General features: G+C 39.7%; 1 protein-coding gene across 7 annotated transcripts in view; it reads right to left on the bottom strand.

Annotated features, from left to right (window-relative positions):
• stxbp5a (syntaxin binding protein 5a (tomosyn)) overlaps positions 1–15,958 on the bottom strand; it is a 231,444-nt gene that overhangs the window by 135,018 nt on the left and 80,468 nt on the right. For all 7 annotated transcript variants that reach the window (XM_060831736.1, XM_060831737.1, XM_060831741.1 and 4 more), the window contains exons 5-6: positions 14,595–14,729; positions 10,040–10,103 (exon numbers count right to left, since the gene is read on the bottom strand). In XM_060831736.1, the coding sequence (XP_060687719.1) occupies positions 10,040–10,103; positions 14,595–14,729 (199 nt within the window). The remainder of the gene's footprint in view (positions 1–10,039; positions 10,104–14,594; positions 14,730–15,958) is intronic.

The raw sequence follows: 15,958 nt of genomic DNA, 5'->3' as shown, positions 1-15,958 counted from the left end.
GTTGGTGTTTATGGAGAAGATGAAGGAGGGGGGGGGGGGGGGGGGTGGGAGTGGGGAGGAGAAATGATAGGTGGACACCGAACCCAAAGAGACAGAAAAACAGCTGGACAAAGGAGTGGGTAAAGGTCAGCCTGGGAGAATATGTAGCTGCTCATGGAGACCATTAGTGGTTGCAATGGGTTGTTTATGGAAACAGTCCAAATGACGACAAGGATTGCTGTGTGGAGGTTGAGATAAGGACATGGGAGAAGGTGCTCAAACCCTATAATTGTTGAACTCCTTATGGAGTCCAGATGGCTGCAGAGTTCCCAACTGGAAAATGAGGTCTGTACTTCCAGCTTGCACTGAGCTTCACTGGAACATTGCAGTAAGCCTGAGGCAGAGATGTTGGCCGTGGAACATGGTGGTGTATTGAAGTAGCAGGCGAATGGAAGTTCAGTCTTTTTTGTGGACAAAAAGCTGTAATTCAGAGACCACATTGTGAGAAGCAAATACCTGTACCTCACTCAGTCTAGTCTACTGTAAGACACTGCTTCACTTGAAAGGTGCATTTGGGCTGTTGGATACTCAACAGAGAGGAAATAAACGGGCATGTATTATATCTTCTGCAATCACAGGGGAAGGTGTGTGGGGATGTGTTAGGAGTGAAGGAGTGGACCAGGGTGCCCAGGAGGGAATGGTCCCGAGGGAAAGCTGACAAGGAAGGGGAGAGGAATGTGTGTTTGGTGGAGGCACCTCACTGGAAGTGAAGGAAATGGCAACTAATGATCCTATGGATGTGCATGATAGTGGGGCGGTAGATGAGGACAAGGTGGACCCTAGCACTGCTTTGGGAACAAAGAAGGCCAAAGTGCGGGAGATGGTCAGACCTGCCTGAGGCCCCTATTAACCACAGTGCTGGGCATCCTCTGTTGAGGAAAAAGGTGAACATTTCAGTGACCCCATTGTCAAAGTTGGCATCAAAACAGATTTGATGAAGATAGAGGAACTTGGAGAATGAAAGAGTGTCTTTACATGTAAGCAGGGTGTAAGAATATATCAAAGTAACTGTGTGAGTCAGTAGGTTTATAGTAAATGTCGGTGGCCAGCCTATCACTAGGAATGGAAATAGATGTTGAGGAAGGGAAGGGAGGAGTCACGATGAACCAGGTGAAAGTGACAGTAAAGTGGAAGTTGGAAGTAAAATAAACTTGTCCAATTTCATACAAGAGAGGGATGCAGCACTGATGTGATCGATTTATCAGAGAAAGACTTGTGGTTAAGGGCTGGAGTAGGACAGTACTCCACAAAGACAGGCATAACTGGGGCCCATGCAGGCACCCATGACCACACCTTTGATCTAAAGCAAGTGACAGAAGTTAAAAGAGAAATTGTTCAGAGCGACAACGAGCTCAGCCCGGTGAAGGAGGGTGGTAGTGGGGAAGGGGGCCCTTTTTCCAAGGAGGGGAGAGCTCCAAGACCATCCTGATAGAAGGTGGACATGTAAAGGAATTGCATACCCCTTGCTCAATGCAAGGCTGTATTCAATGCCTGTCCTACATATAAAATTGTTGCTATTGTACATATCCTATGGCCTCAGATATAACCCTCCTTTTATACCAGCCCCAATCTGACCCACACTGGATTGTCAGCTTGGTTTTGCCACAGAAAAAAGACATGCATTTATGCTGTCTTTTATAACCTCACAATGTTCAGAAGTGGTTTAAGCCAATTAAATGCTTATGAAATGTGTAGGAAACACCCTTCAAACAGCAAAGTGATAAATGGTCGGATAATCTTTATGTCCATCTAAGGTGACAGACAGGGTCTCAGTTTTATCAACAACTTCCAAACATAAGTGTGACAGAATATCATTAAAGACAAAAAAATGTAGACGTGCTTCTCTTGCATATGACATTCTCAACACAACTAATGGACGTGTCACAGCAGAACAATAAAGGTTTTATTTGACATAAGCACTCCAGCTTCCAAAATACAGGAACAAAAATGGGCCATTCAGCCCCTCGAGTTTGTTCCACCAATGAAATCAGTAGATCAACTCCACATAGCTGCTTTTGGTCTATATTCCTTTATAGCTTTGCTTACCAAAAATTGATCTCAGATTTAAAATTAATTATGGATCCCATATCCACTGCCATTTGTGGAAGAGTGTTCTAAATATATACCACCCTTTGTCAAAGTAATACAGCATGGAAACAGGTCCTTCAGTCCAACTCACCCAGGCCAACCAGGTTTCCCAAACTAAACTAGTCCCACTTGCCTGCGTCTGGCCCATATCTCTCTAAACCTTTCTAATTCATGTATCTGTTCAAATGCCTTTTAAATATTCTAACTGTACCTGCCTCTGACACTTCGAGCAGTTTATTCCATTATAAACACCACCGTGTAAAAAAAGTTGCCTCATTTTTCTTTTAAATCTTTCCCCTCTCATTTTAAACCTATGCTTTCTACTTCTGAACTCCCTTACCCTGGGAAAAAGACCTTTACATGGAGAAAAATTAGGACTGACTGCTAAACGAATCATCTGTCACTCCCACTGTGAACTAAATTTGAGGGTCATGTTTGCTAAAGTTATATGGATTAATTCATTTAGCCACTAATATAGCTGTAGTAACTCAAAACACTTTTGATAAATCGCCTGTCAGGCTATTGATTAGTGACAGACATACCAGTACAGGGAACAAATATTCACAAAACTGATGGAGGAACTGTAAGTTGAGTGCCTAACAGAGTAATGATTTTCTCCTCCTCGACGAAGTTTATTCCAACCATATTACATTTATTCTATCACACCTGACTAGATTATTCTTCTCAAATATTACACTCAACCTTGATTTCCAATTTATCAAGAGTTGGAAGTGACTTAAAACATATTGAAGAATTGAACAGTTTCACATTAGGTGTGAACCTATGAAGGTTAATACCACTTTTTGATTATTTACAGTTCTTGCCTCCTGAACTGCCTTATTCTCCAAAATGTGAAGCAATCTTGAAATATCGTACATTTCTGTAGGAACATTTCTACCTGGATTTCAACCTGTTAACTGAACTGTCCAAGTTTCAACCCAGCTTCTGCAGAACCCTCCAAACATTTCCACAACAGACAACTATACTTTTAGCCTCAAAATAACTGCTTTTATTAGACTGACTCTCAGTGAACACCTGAAGGTTTAAGAATTAGATTACACAGATTTATTGGAAACATATTTTTTCAGTCTCATGCAGAAGTAAATTTTCTGCATGCATAATCTTTTTTCTTCTACCTGACTGATCCATCCAACTATAATTTCACACTTTGGATATCCAAATTGTTCAAAACACACCAAAGTCCATTATGTTCTTCCAACTTGCTTGCAAATAGAGACTATTTTAAAATAAAAGGTGCTTAAAAATGCAATTCATTATAACATGACTGAACCCAACTGTGTGGTTTTGAATGGACAATCTGTGGTTAAAGGCAGTCTGAGCATATACACTGTACAAAGTGTACATGTGAAAAGTATGTTTTTTTTAAAAAGGTATCTTAAAAGGAAGCCACAGAGGAAATTCCCAGCTAAACGCCCTCAACTGTGCAAATTTGTTCCACTCAAAGTAGGAAACATACACAGACATATCCACAATTTGGAATTTAAAAATGATAAATAGAATGTCTTGGCTTAGAGAATGTTTAATTTTACTATATTCAGTATCTTTGCTTCTCTTCTATCAAACAAAGTCACTGAAAAACTCTTCCAAGTTTAGCCAATTGTTTAGCATGCAGTTGTATTGTAAATAAAGACTGATTGTTGCCGGTCTTTGGCAATGGAGAATTAGGGAAATTTTGATAGAACAATACAAGTACTTGATAGATCAACTCAAGAACACTGAACAGTCTTGGTGTCCTTATGGGTGGCACGGTGGCACAGTGGTTAGCACTGCTGCCTCACAGTGCCAGAAACCTGGGTTCAATTCCTGCCTCAGGCGACTGACTGTGTGGAGTTTGCACATTCTCCCCGTGTCTGCGTGGGTTTCCTCCGGGTGCTCCGGTTTCCTCCCACAGTCCAAAAACGTGCAGGTTAGGTGAATTGGCCACGCTAAATTGCCCGTAGTGTTAGGTGCAGGGGTAAATGTAGGGGAATGGGTCTGGGTGGGTACGCTTTGGCAGGTCGGTGTGGACTTGTTGGGCCGAAGGGCCTGTTTCCACACTGTAAGTAATCTAAATCTAATCTTATCTAAAGGCAAGATATGTTGGCATTGGAGGCAGTTCAGAGATGGTTCACTAGGTTGATCATGGATATGGAGGGCCGCAACTGTTGTGACCAAGTTTAAGGTCACATTGAGTTCAGATGTTTTGGAATTGTCAATTAACATGCATAGTAGTTTAAAGGCATCGTCGATCACGTCTGGGGGAAATCTGCGGTCCTTGAAGGAGGAGGCCATCTGGGCTGTACGGTATTGGAACTGGTCCTCCTGGGAGCAGATGCAGCAGAGACGAAGGAATTGGGAATATGGGATGGAGTTTTTACAGGGGACAGGGTGGGAGGAGGTGTAGTCCAGATTTGAACTCAGATTTCTCCAGTTTCCTCATTTCCCCTCCTCCCACCTTGTCTCAGTTGATTCCCTTGAACTCAGCACTGCCCTCCTAACCTGCAATCTTCTTCCTGACCTCTCCGCCCCCACACCACTCTGGCCTATCACCCTCAACTTGACCTCCTTCCACCTATCACATCTCCGTCGCCCCTCCCCACCTTTTATCTTAGCCTGCCTGGCACCCTCTCCTCATTCCTGAAGAAGGGCTCTGGCCCAAAACGTCAAATTTCCTGTTCCTTGGATGCTGCCTGACCTGCTGTGCTTTAACCAGCAACACATTTTCAGCAATTAACATGCATAGGCTGGCTAGAATTAGGTTAGCATTGGGTGTCAAGTCAAATGAGGCTATGTCATGTCTTACCAGGATAGTTTTGAGTTGGATCAAAATGGCTACTCTAATTCAAGTTTCAAATACCTTCCTTTATTGTACACACCTATGCACCCTGTTGTTATTTCATTAAACCCCTTTATGACTGGAATGAAGTCTATTGGCAGATTATTCAAAAATATTAAGGGAGAAAAAAAAGCCATACTGGTAATAAAGTTGTAAGCTGAAAGATAAGATTCTCCCATATATATGAACTAGAGAATCCTAATAAGTTTTGTTGCATAGAAGGGAAATACTAAACAGTTTGTATTGTATAGCACTGTTTGCATAGAGTGGACTCGCTAAATGTTTTACAGTAAATTAATTTTACTTTTAACAAACTGCATGAACTTGCACAGAGCCAGGTGCCATAAACAGCAATGAAATAACTCAATGAATCGGTTTCTGGTAGTGCTTTTGAAGGGACAAATGTTGGTAAAGACACTAGGAGAATGCTGTACTCTTCATTTAAAAAAAATTGCCTAAACAGAAACACTGGACATCAGTTTAAACATAGGCAAAAGTGGGTACTGCAAATGCTGGAGATTAGAATGGTGCTAGAAAAGTACAGCAGGTCAGGCAGCAACAGAAGAACAGGGGAAAAAAAAAACATTTCAGGTAATTCTGGGTAATCAAAGATGGAAGACAGGAAAAATTTCTGGTTTTAACTGACTGCTCTTTTTTTGAGTTATTTTAGGTGTTGGAGGTGATTTCCTTGAATTCCACGAGCAGCAATATGCTGTTGCATTGTTTTGGAGATTAGTGGGGGAAAACAAGAGTCAAAACAACAGCACTTTTAAAAGGGAAAGGAACAAACAAAGGAAGCACATGGTGCAGGAGAGAAAAGAAACCCACATTGCTAACTGATAAAGCAGTGAACCTGCACAATTACTGCTTTTGCTGTTTGAATTCATTTATTGCTGGACATTGGTGTGCGTCTGGGAAAATTAACAAACAGCAAAATTCACAACTAATCTTGCAGGAACCTGTTTGGGAGTGGTCACAGCACAGAAACAGATAAATGAATATTTTAAGCATAGCCTTACAGTAAGTCTGCAGTAGTGAGTAGAGTGGGTTCTTTCTTGATTATATGTTATATTTAGATAAGTCTCTTGATTAAATTTAAAATTATAAGCCTTAAGTATTAATTTAACCTGGAACAGTGTTTTGTAGAGGAATAAGATGGTACTACTTTCTGGGTCTGCAGATTGAAAGCAGCAAAAATGGCCTTTAGTAGATTGATATGCTCTTCTGGTCAGATGTGGGATTTGAGGGAGAGTTTGCATGTTACTGAGGATTAGATCTGTAATAAATGCCATTGGTTGCGAATCCTATCAGATCAAATGGACCGATTGGCGAGACAGTTAGAGACGATGAGGAATTTACAAGAGCAAGGGAATGTGATGGATAGCAGTTATAGGAAGGGGGGAAAAGTCACAGATAGAGTCACATAGATGGGTTAACTCCAGGAAAAGGTGAGAGGGGTAGGCAGGTAGTGCAGGAGTCTTCTGTGGCTATCCCCATTTCAAACAAGTATGCTGTTTTGGAAAATGTAGGGAGACAGTGAGGAAAGAGATCAATCTGAGACAGGTACAGTTGAGAACAGAAGCGAGTCAAACCATTAGGACAGACAGGGATAAAGCAGAGAACAAGGTGAACCAATAAATTAAACTGCATTTATTTCAATGCAAGAGGCCTAACAGGGAAAGCAGATGAACCCAGGGCATGGTTAGGAACATGGGACTGGGATATCAGAGCAATTACAAAATATGGCTCAGGGTTGGACAAGACTAGCAGCTTAATGTTTCAGGATGCAAATACTACAGAAAGGACAGAAAGGGAGGTGAGAGGAGGTGGAGTGGCAATTTTGATAAGAGATAGCATTATTACTGTACTGAGGGAGGATATTCCCAGAAATACATCCAGGGAAGTTATTTGCATGGAAGTGAGAAATAAGAAAGGAAATATTATAGACCCCCTAATAATCAGAGGGAAATTGAGAAACAAAGCTGTAAGGAGATCTCAGTTATCAGTTAGAATAATAGGGTGGTAATGGTAGGGGATTTTTAACCACCCGAACACAGACTGGGACTGCCATAGTGTTACGAGTTTAGAGGATTAAGGGTGGAGAGGAATTTGTTATCTATGTAAAAAATATTTTCTGATTCAATATGTGGATGTACCTACCAGAGAAGGTGCAAAACTTGACCTACTCTTGGGAAATAAGGCAGGGCAGGTGACTGAGGTGTCAGTGGGGGAGCACTTTGGGGCTGCCAGCAACCATAATTCTATTCGTTTTAAAATAGTGATGGAAAAGAATAGATCAGATCTAAAAGTTGAAGTTCTAAATTGGAGAAAGGCCAATTTTGATGGTTATTGGCAAGAACTTTCAAAAGCTGATTGGGGGCTGATGTTCGCAAGTAAAGGGACGGCTGGAAAATGGGAAGCCTTCAGAAATGAGACAACAAGAATCCAGAGACAGTATATTCCTGTTAGGGTGAAAGGAAACGCCGGTAGCTATAAGGAATGCTGGATGCCTTGAGAAATTGAGGGTTTGGTTAAGAAAAAGGAGGAAGCATATGTCAGGTATAGAGAGGATAAACCAAGTGAATCCTTAGGAGTATAAAGGCAGTAGAAGTATGCTTAAGAGGGAAATCAGGAGGGCAAAATGGGGACATGAGATAGCTTTGGCAAATAGAATCAAGGAGAATCCAAAGGGTTTTTACAAATATATTAAGGACAAAAGGGTAACTAGGGAGAGAATAGGGCCCCTCAAAGATCAGCAAGGAAGCCTTTGTGTGGAGCCACAAGAGATGGGGAAGATTCAAAATGAGCATTTTGCATCAGTATTTACTGTGGAAATGGACATGGAAGATGTAAAATGTAAGGAAATAGATGGTGACACCTTGCAAAATGTCCATATTACAGAGGAGGAAGTGCTGGATGTCCTGAAACGCATAAAGGTGGGTAAATCCCCAGGACCTGATCAGGTGTACCCAAGAACTCTGTGGGAAGCTAGAGAAGAAGTGATTGCTGGAACGATTACTGAGATATTTGTGTCATCGATAGTCACAGGTGAGGTGCCAGAAGACTGGAGGTTGGCTAACATGGTGCCACTGTTTAGTAAGGGTGGTAAGGACAAGCCAGGGAACTATAGACCAGTGAGCCTGACTTCAGTGGTGGGCAAGTAGTTGGAGGGAATCCTGAGGGACAGGATGTACATGTATTTGGAAAGGCAAGGACTGGAGTAATAGCTCCTTGAAAGTGGAGTTGCAGGTAGTCAGGATAGTGAAGGTGGTGTTTGGTATGCTTTATTGATCGGAATATAGGAGTTGGGAGGTCATCTTGCAGCTGTACAGGACATTGGTTAGGCCATTGTTGGAATATTCTGTGCAATTCTGGTCTCCTTCCTATCAGAAAGATGTTGTGAAATTTGAAAGGATTCAGAAAAGATTTACAAGGATGTTGCCAGGGTTGGAGGATTTGAGCTGTAGGGAGAGGTTGAGTAGGCTAGGGTTATTTTCCCTGGATCGTCAGAGGCTGAGGGCTGACCTTAGAGGTTTATAAAATCATGAGAGGCATGGATAGGATAAATAGGCAGAGTCTTTTCCCTGGGGTTGGAGAATCCAGAACTAGAGGGCATAGGTTTAGGGTGAGAGGGGAAAGATATATAAAAAAAAAAGAGCGCGAAGGGGCAACTTTTTTCATGCAAAGGGTGGTGCGTGTATGGAATGAGCTGCCAGAGGAAGTGTGGAGACGAGTACAATTGCAACATTGAAAAGACATCGGGATGGGTGCATGAATAGGGAAGGTTTGGAAGTATATGGGCCAGGTGCTGGCAGGTGGGACTAGGTTGGCATGGACAAGTTGGACCAAAGTGTCGGTTTCCGTTCTGTACATTTCTACGACTCTATAACTGGGAAATAGACAGTCATATAGCATAGAAGCAAACCCTTCAGCCCAAACCATCCATGCCAACCAGGTTTCTTAAACTGAATTAGTCTCACTTCTGGTGCATATCCCTCCAAATCATTCTTATCCATGTACCTGTCCAAATGTCTTTTAAATATTGTTACTATATCTGCCTCTGCCAATTCCTCTTGCAGCTCCTTCCATACATGAACCACATCGAAAAAGGTTCTTCACTCACCTTAAATAAATTCCCCTACCCTCGGGAAAATATCTTTGCTATTCATCTTCTCTCAGCCCTTCATGATTTTAGAAATCTCTATAAAAGGTCATCCTTCGACCTCTTACACTCCAAGGGGAAAAAAGTCCCAGCCTCTCCTTATAACTCAAACCCTCCAGTCCCGTAAAACATTCTCAGATTTATCAGTTTTTAATCCCTACAACCATTTCCCCACTAATACTGATTTGCCTCAGTTCCTCCCTCTACTGAAGCCTGTGTAGGCTTTTATTTGCACTTTTCCTGACTTTTCAGGTTTACCCTGGATATCAATAACTCAAGACAGATCTACCCAATTTGATTAAAGCAAAGTCCATTACCAAAACTGCACTGCAAAAATTTTTACCTATATAGTGTCTACAATTACAAGTGAATCAGTACGTGGACTTGGAGTCATGGATACAGCATGGAAAGTCTTCATTCCCACTAGTCCACACCAACCATCTTCCCCAAGCTATGGTTTTACTTTAAAGTAAAATTTCTGTGTAATTGCAAAAAATTGGTGTACATCTTTTGACATAATCTACAGCTGATATAGATAGGAAGAACATAGCTTTGTGATCTAAAGACCTTTTCATTCAGATCAAGGCAAACAGAAATCTAATGTTTTCAAACAATCAGTTAAGTACAATGAAAAGTGATGCATCAGAAGCTATGAACTTGTGGAATGAACCAAGCAGTACATGAAATGTAAACTTAATTGAATAATTTAAAACATAAATATTGTCCTAATATAAAAGGATTCATTTTAGTTCGAGTATAATCTCAGAACAGGATATGGTGGAGAATTGAATGTTCAATAACTGTAGTACAACTGACACAGCATCTGAGCAAATCTTCAACAATCACTATTTTTCACAATCCATTGTCACGGAGGCCAAGTTTCAGCAGATACCCATTATTCAAGACACATGTACCTTGCCTTCATCCATAGGGTTGTCACTGATGTGAACAATTAATCCTGGGTGAGTTTTTGATGATCTGAAATTAAAACAGTTAGTTGTAAAAGAAAGGAAAAAACATGGTTGTGTAAAGATTTCAAACTAGCAAAGATTACAACTTGCACAAAGAGCAACTTTTTACAACAACAACTTAATTCAGCTAGTTTCTCGGGCTGATGCAATTTAATCCAGCTGAAAGAATTAATTCCAAAATGTGGCATATAACCAATTGCAAGATTAGAATAGAACATCCTTTATTCTCATGTGTACTCAAGTATAGAAGTACTGTGAAAAGTTTTACAAAGTAACCTTTCATGGCACCATTTTAGGTACATGTACTCAGGCACAAATCTTAGCTGCAAAAGAGAAATAAAAAGTAGTTGCAATACTTTTGGTTTATAACACTAAGCTGAAAACGTGTTGCTGAAAAAGCACAGCAGGTCAGGTAGCATCCAAGGAACAGGAGAATCTACGTTTACGGGGAAGAGCCCTTCCTCAGGGCTCCTTGGATGCTGCCTGACCTGCTGTGCTTTTCCAGCAACACATTTTCAGCTCTGATCTCCAGCATCTGCAGTCCTCACTTTGTCCTGTTATAAACCAAACCCAAGCAGTGAAATAACAGCAGATAGTATTCCAATTGATCAACCAACCATCAACAAAAGTTAGCCAGGCAGCATTCAGACAGGCCAATTGACTGGGCATCAATCTCTCAAAACACAATCACAGAAAGCTTGCATTTATGTAGCACCTTTAAAAAACGTAACCACGCACTTGAGAGCTCAAAAAGGGAAAAAGGAACAGTAAGGAAGAGGTGAGAAGTGTGGATGGCCAACAGCTTGGTCAGGTGGATTGTTTTGTGAAATACAGAGGGAATATCGGTGTTTAGAAAGGGAGTTCTGATGTATTGATCAAAGATGGTTTAGGCAAAAGGAGGAGGAAGGCGGCATAAGAGACTCAGGTCAGGTAACAGGAGAGATATTATGTCAGCATTGGAAAAGGCTGAAAAACATGGGTTGACTTACTAATGATAGTTGAAAAAGCCTAACAATTTTAAACATAATAAGTTGGGGGAATACATGCTAAATTGTGCATATAGTGTTCAGGGATGTGTAAGTTAGGTGCATTAGTCAGGGGTCAATGTAGGGAAATGGGTTTGGGTTGGGTTACTCTTCAAAGAGTCAGTGTGGCCTTGTTGGGCTGAAGGGCCTGTTCCCACACTGTAGGGATTCTATGGCAAAGTTAGAGGTCATAAGCAAGTGAGGTATGATTTTTATTTTATTCACTTGTGTAATGTGGGTGTTGTTGACTGGCCAATATTTATTAGCTATCCTGAGCAGCCCTTGAATGGAATAGCTTGCTAGGCCAATTCAGAGGGCAGTTGAGAGTCAATCACATTGCTGTGGCTCTGAAGTCATATGTAAGTCAGACCAAGTTCAAGTGGCAAATTTTCTTTCCTAAAGGAAGTCAGTGAACCAGAAGTGTTCTTCCAACAATTGACAATGGTTTGATTTTTACAACCATCTATCATGGTGGGATTCAAATCTGGGTCCCCAAAACATTAGCCAAGTTTCTGGGTTAATAGTCAAGCAACAATACCACTAGGACATCACCTAGTGTTATGATATGGCATGGATAACTGCAAATGGGTTTTAGACAAACTAATTCATGGAGGATACAGCATGAAACGCCTGTCAAAAATGTGTATGTTGTAGTTAAGAGCAGAATGGAATGAGAGTTTCAAAAGCAAGCGAACCAAGGGGAAGTTATCTTTGTGATGAACGCCTGAAATTGGAAGCACAGTTTAGTTACAAAAGAGGGTGTGCAGGGGTTGCAAAAAGTCAACTTTAGTTTAATGGATCAAACAAGGTGGAAGAAAGGTTCAGTTCAAAGGTAAAAAGAAACTGAAGGTTATTGGAAAATAAGTGGATGCTAAGACAATGTCAGTGGATGATATGGCAAAGTATGTAAATGAGCAGCAGCCTTGGATCCATGAATAATGAATTTATGGTTAAGAGCATATAAGGTACTAGCAGAACTAAGTGAGGGTAATTTCATTATGTTGAGCAACACAGGAAGAGGAGGAAGAATAATGATAGTTAACTCAAAGGGTACAGCAGTCAATGCACCATTGTCAGTCAGAGAACATTAACTCAATCTGGGCATTTCAAATGTTCGTGAGGGTTGGAAATCAGGCTGTAAAGGCTTCCAAAAGGAAAATGCAGGAGGGTTAGTCACAGGTCTGAGAAGGGGTAACAAGTTCAAAGGATACTGGAAAGGAGTGGCTTTTACAACAAGTTTCCTACAAATTGAATCTAGTGCTTTACCAGTTGCAGCTCAAATATATCTGGGCAGTATTCCTCATGCAATCAGGTAAATATTACAGTTCAAAGAAATGAGTATAAGGAAGTTTCTTTTGCTCTGATTGAGACAAATCTTATTCATCTCCTTAACTAAGTAAAAATTTTAGACTTTTCATGCACTCACTGTGTTACACCTAATATACTACACAAAACCAACAAAACATTCTGATGTTTCTTTTGGCCAGCATTTTCCTGCTTCTGGAACAGTGTACTTGGCTAAATGCATTTGACATATCACAAAAGGTGTTATAATTTGGAAAATATTAACTGGCCATTTAATAATAGGGATATGTGCCTTAATAGAGAGATGTTTTCACACCTGGGCCTTTTGAATGAATCTCAGCATTTCAAACGAAAGGATATCAAGAGATATGGAATTAAGGTACAGCTCGGTCAAAACAGGTTAAAAGGAGCTGAATTATCTATTCCCACATCATTGATGTTTATGTTGATTGTTAAAGAGTTCTCAGTAAAAGATGTTTTGAGGAGGAAAGACAAAATAAGAACACTCACTGGTCCATGATGATGCCAATTTATGTTGTTGCCATGGATCATTTAATTTCAAAATTAAATTTGGACTACACAAAGTGACCACATTAGAGGCTGAATGTATTGATGTAACTTTTAAAACCTGCCCAATAGGCTTCCTGCTTCCTTTTCAATGTCATCAGATATTTGGCATGTCCTGCACACCCAAACATAGGCAAGATTTAAAGCTAGAGTTCATTAAAAATAAAATTATTGTGAATGGCTAAACATCTGAATAAAGGTTCATATCCTTGCAACTATCCTTTCCAGTCTGTGTTGTTGCCAGGGCTACACCATTTGGCAATCTAAAACAAGAAATATCTACATAGCTCTTAATACGATCACTAAAGGACAATACAAAACAACAATGTAGAAGATCTGAGACAATCTAATGGAGATGTTCAAAATTATTGAGAGAGACAAGTTGTTGCCTCTGGTTGGATGAATGATTCTAGAACATGAGGGGTATGATCACGAAATTAAAGTTAATAAAAGGTTAGAAGCACTATTTCACATTAAAAGGTAGTGAAATTTAGAACTCTCATCCACACAAAATGCTGAGGCTCAGTCCATTAAAAATTTAAAAACTGAAGTACAGGTAGTTCTGCTATTATGCGTTAATTGTTAATTAATGCGTTAATTCGTGTGCGACCCCCTGCTATATAAAAATCACGCAATAAAAATAGCACTAAGTGTTGGTGATGCAATCTCGTTATAGCCAACACGTTTTAAAAGTTTGCGTTTTAGAAACAGCATCTTGTTCGCCAATCGCTTTGCAGTCAATTTGATTCACAAAATGCACGTTATAGCAGAACTGCATGTACTTATTTTTATTTGACTTAATTGTTATTGTGTAAACAAGACAGGTATTGGCTGAGGTATAAATCATCCCTGATCTAATTGAATGTCAAAACAGTTAAACAGGCTAAAAACCCTAGCCTTATAAATTAAACAGATTTTGTAACAGTTAATTTAGTAGTTAAGTATGGAGAAAAATCAAAAGGATTTACATGAAACAAACTTTATTCCTCACAGCATAGATACAAAAACAGCTTCTGAACTTTCTGCACCTAAATTTAATAAAACTGGAATATAAATAAGATCCTTGCCTTTGATTTTACTTGTAAATCACTGTTAACCTTCCAGACTTCCCTGGCCCTTTCTCACACTGAAAGCACCAAAAGAGCTTTAAAAAAAACTGTCTTGCCTTTGTGAAATACATGTGCAAAATCCTTTGCAATTTGATCAGAATAAAGAAAATAAAAAACATTTGTCTAAAACTCAATTGTCAATTAGAACATTAATTTTAAAAAGCACATAATTGTCTTTTTTTGAGCTGATTGGCTTGACCACCATATCTCAATAATATAAAGTTTTGCATACAAAACATCCTGAATGGCAGTTTGTCCCATGTGTTTGAGCCAAATTTAATTCTATATACAGATACAAGAACAATGAAAAGGTAACTGTCAAAAATAATTGCTATTTGCCACAATGAAATGAAACATCTGTAGTGGGGCAAACAACGCTATCAAATTTTGACAGAAAAATTAATCTTTTGTAGGAAAATAAACATAAATTATCCATTGCACAACAGTAAACAAGAAACTTTATGAACCATGCACCACAAAAATAAGACTCACAGTTCAATGGCTTTATTCCACATAATAACATAGCCTGAGAGTGTGAAAGACTCCACGTTGACAATATGTACATTGCCTCTTTCTGTGCCAACATACAACCATTTACTCTGGAAGGGCAGATGGCAAAATGTTATCCTGCAGAGAAGAAAAAATGTTGAATGAAAATATTACCCATATCCTGTACTCAAATTTCACAAAAGAATATTTAATTAAAACAAGCCAGATTTTCAATAAAAAAATTGATGGGGATGGTATATGTTGACTGTACTAACAATTCACCCATTGAGCGCTCTGGTCAATCACAGCTGCATAGGAAATTTCATTGAATAAAATGGTAATTCACCTGTTGTGAAAGGGAACCAAATAACTAACTTACGCTCTTCAGGCAATTGGAAAAACTTGCTAACCCTTTCCAGTTTGATCTGTGTGTGACTCTGTGTCCTCAGTGATTGGCATTAGTTTGCTGAAGTAGTACAACAAATCAGTCAGGTCACTGAAATCACTGTCATCCTTTGGAAATATCCATCACGACATTTCATTCTGTTCTGAACAAACATAATGCAGGGCAAAAATGTCTAGAGGCCAAACTTCTAACCAAGATAATGCATATTTAAAGACAGTTTTACCCACAGGGCTCCGTTCTGGTGAAATTTCACACACTTGAAACAAACAACTGCTCTCTCTATGCTAGATCTGTATGCTCCAACACTTTTAATTTCAGACTTCGAGCATCCAAGCTACTTTGCTTCCCCATAAATTTTATGCCCTTATATAGCCATGCACTTTTGCAATTTATACACAGACTGAAAATTTGGGCTGAATGGCCTACAGGTTCTTGTATTCTAATGTACATTTCGTCAACGTAACGTCGCTGTAAGGCGATTGTCAAATTGGGGGCGGTGTTTTTACAGCATGAACTTTTAAAACATGTGTTGACAGTAATGCAATTACAGTGCCAACAATAAGTGCTGTTTCTAAAGCATGATTTTTCTACAATGGACAGGGTTGCACAAGAACGCAACTATTGCATAATAGAAGAACTGACTTTACTTTTGTTTCTTGTCTTATGTTTTCTTGTCTCTCCAATATTCCGTTTGGTTATCCACATTCACTCCACTGCTAAGGTGAGATTTTGACATTCCTGAATACTACTTGGTTCAACAGTTTCCAGATCTCCAAAACTTACTGCTTTTTGGTGAAGCTCAGTGTTAAACAAGTCATCTGTTCTTTTTTTGGAAAAAGTTGTTTGCATGATTACCAGTGATGTGTAAATACTGAGACAGTTCCACAACTCTTCTCACATTATTAGCCACTTTGTTTAGCTCATGAATTATAACAATTTCAGATACTTTCTAGACAGTCAT

This window comes from Hemiscyllium ocellatum, chromosome 10 (genome assembly GCF_020745735.1).
Source record: "Hemiscyllium ocellatum isolate sHemOce1 chromosome 10, sHemOce1.pat.X.cur, whole genome shotgun sequence".
Lineage (NCBI taxonomy): Eukaryota > Metazoa > Chordata > Chondrichthyes > Orectolobiformes > Hemiscylliidae > Hemiscyllium > Hemiscyllium ocellatum.
Note: the sequence above shows the minus strand (reverse complement) of the source record. Positions and strands in the feature narration are given on the sequence as shown.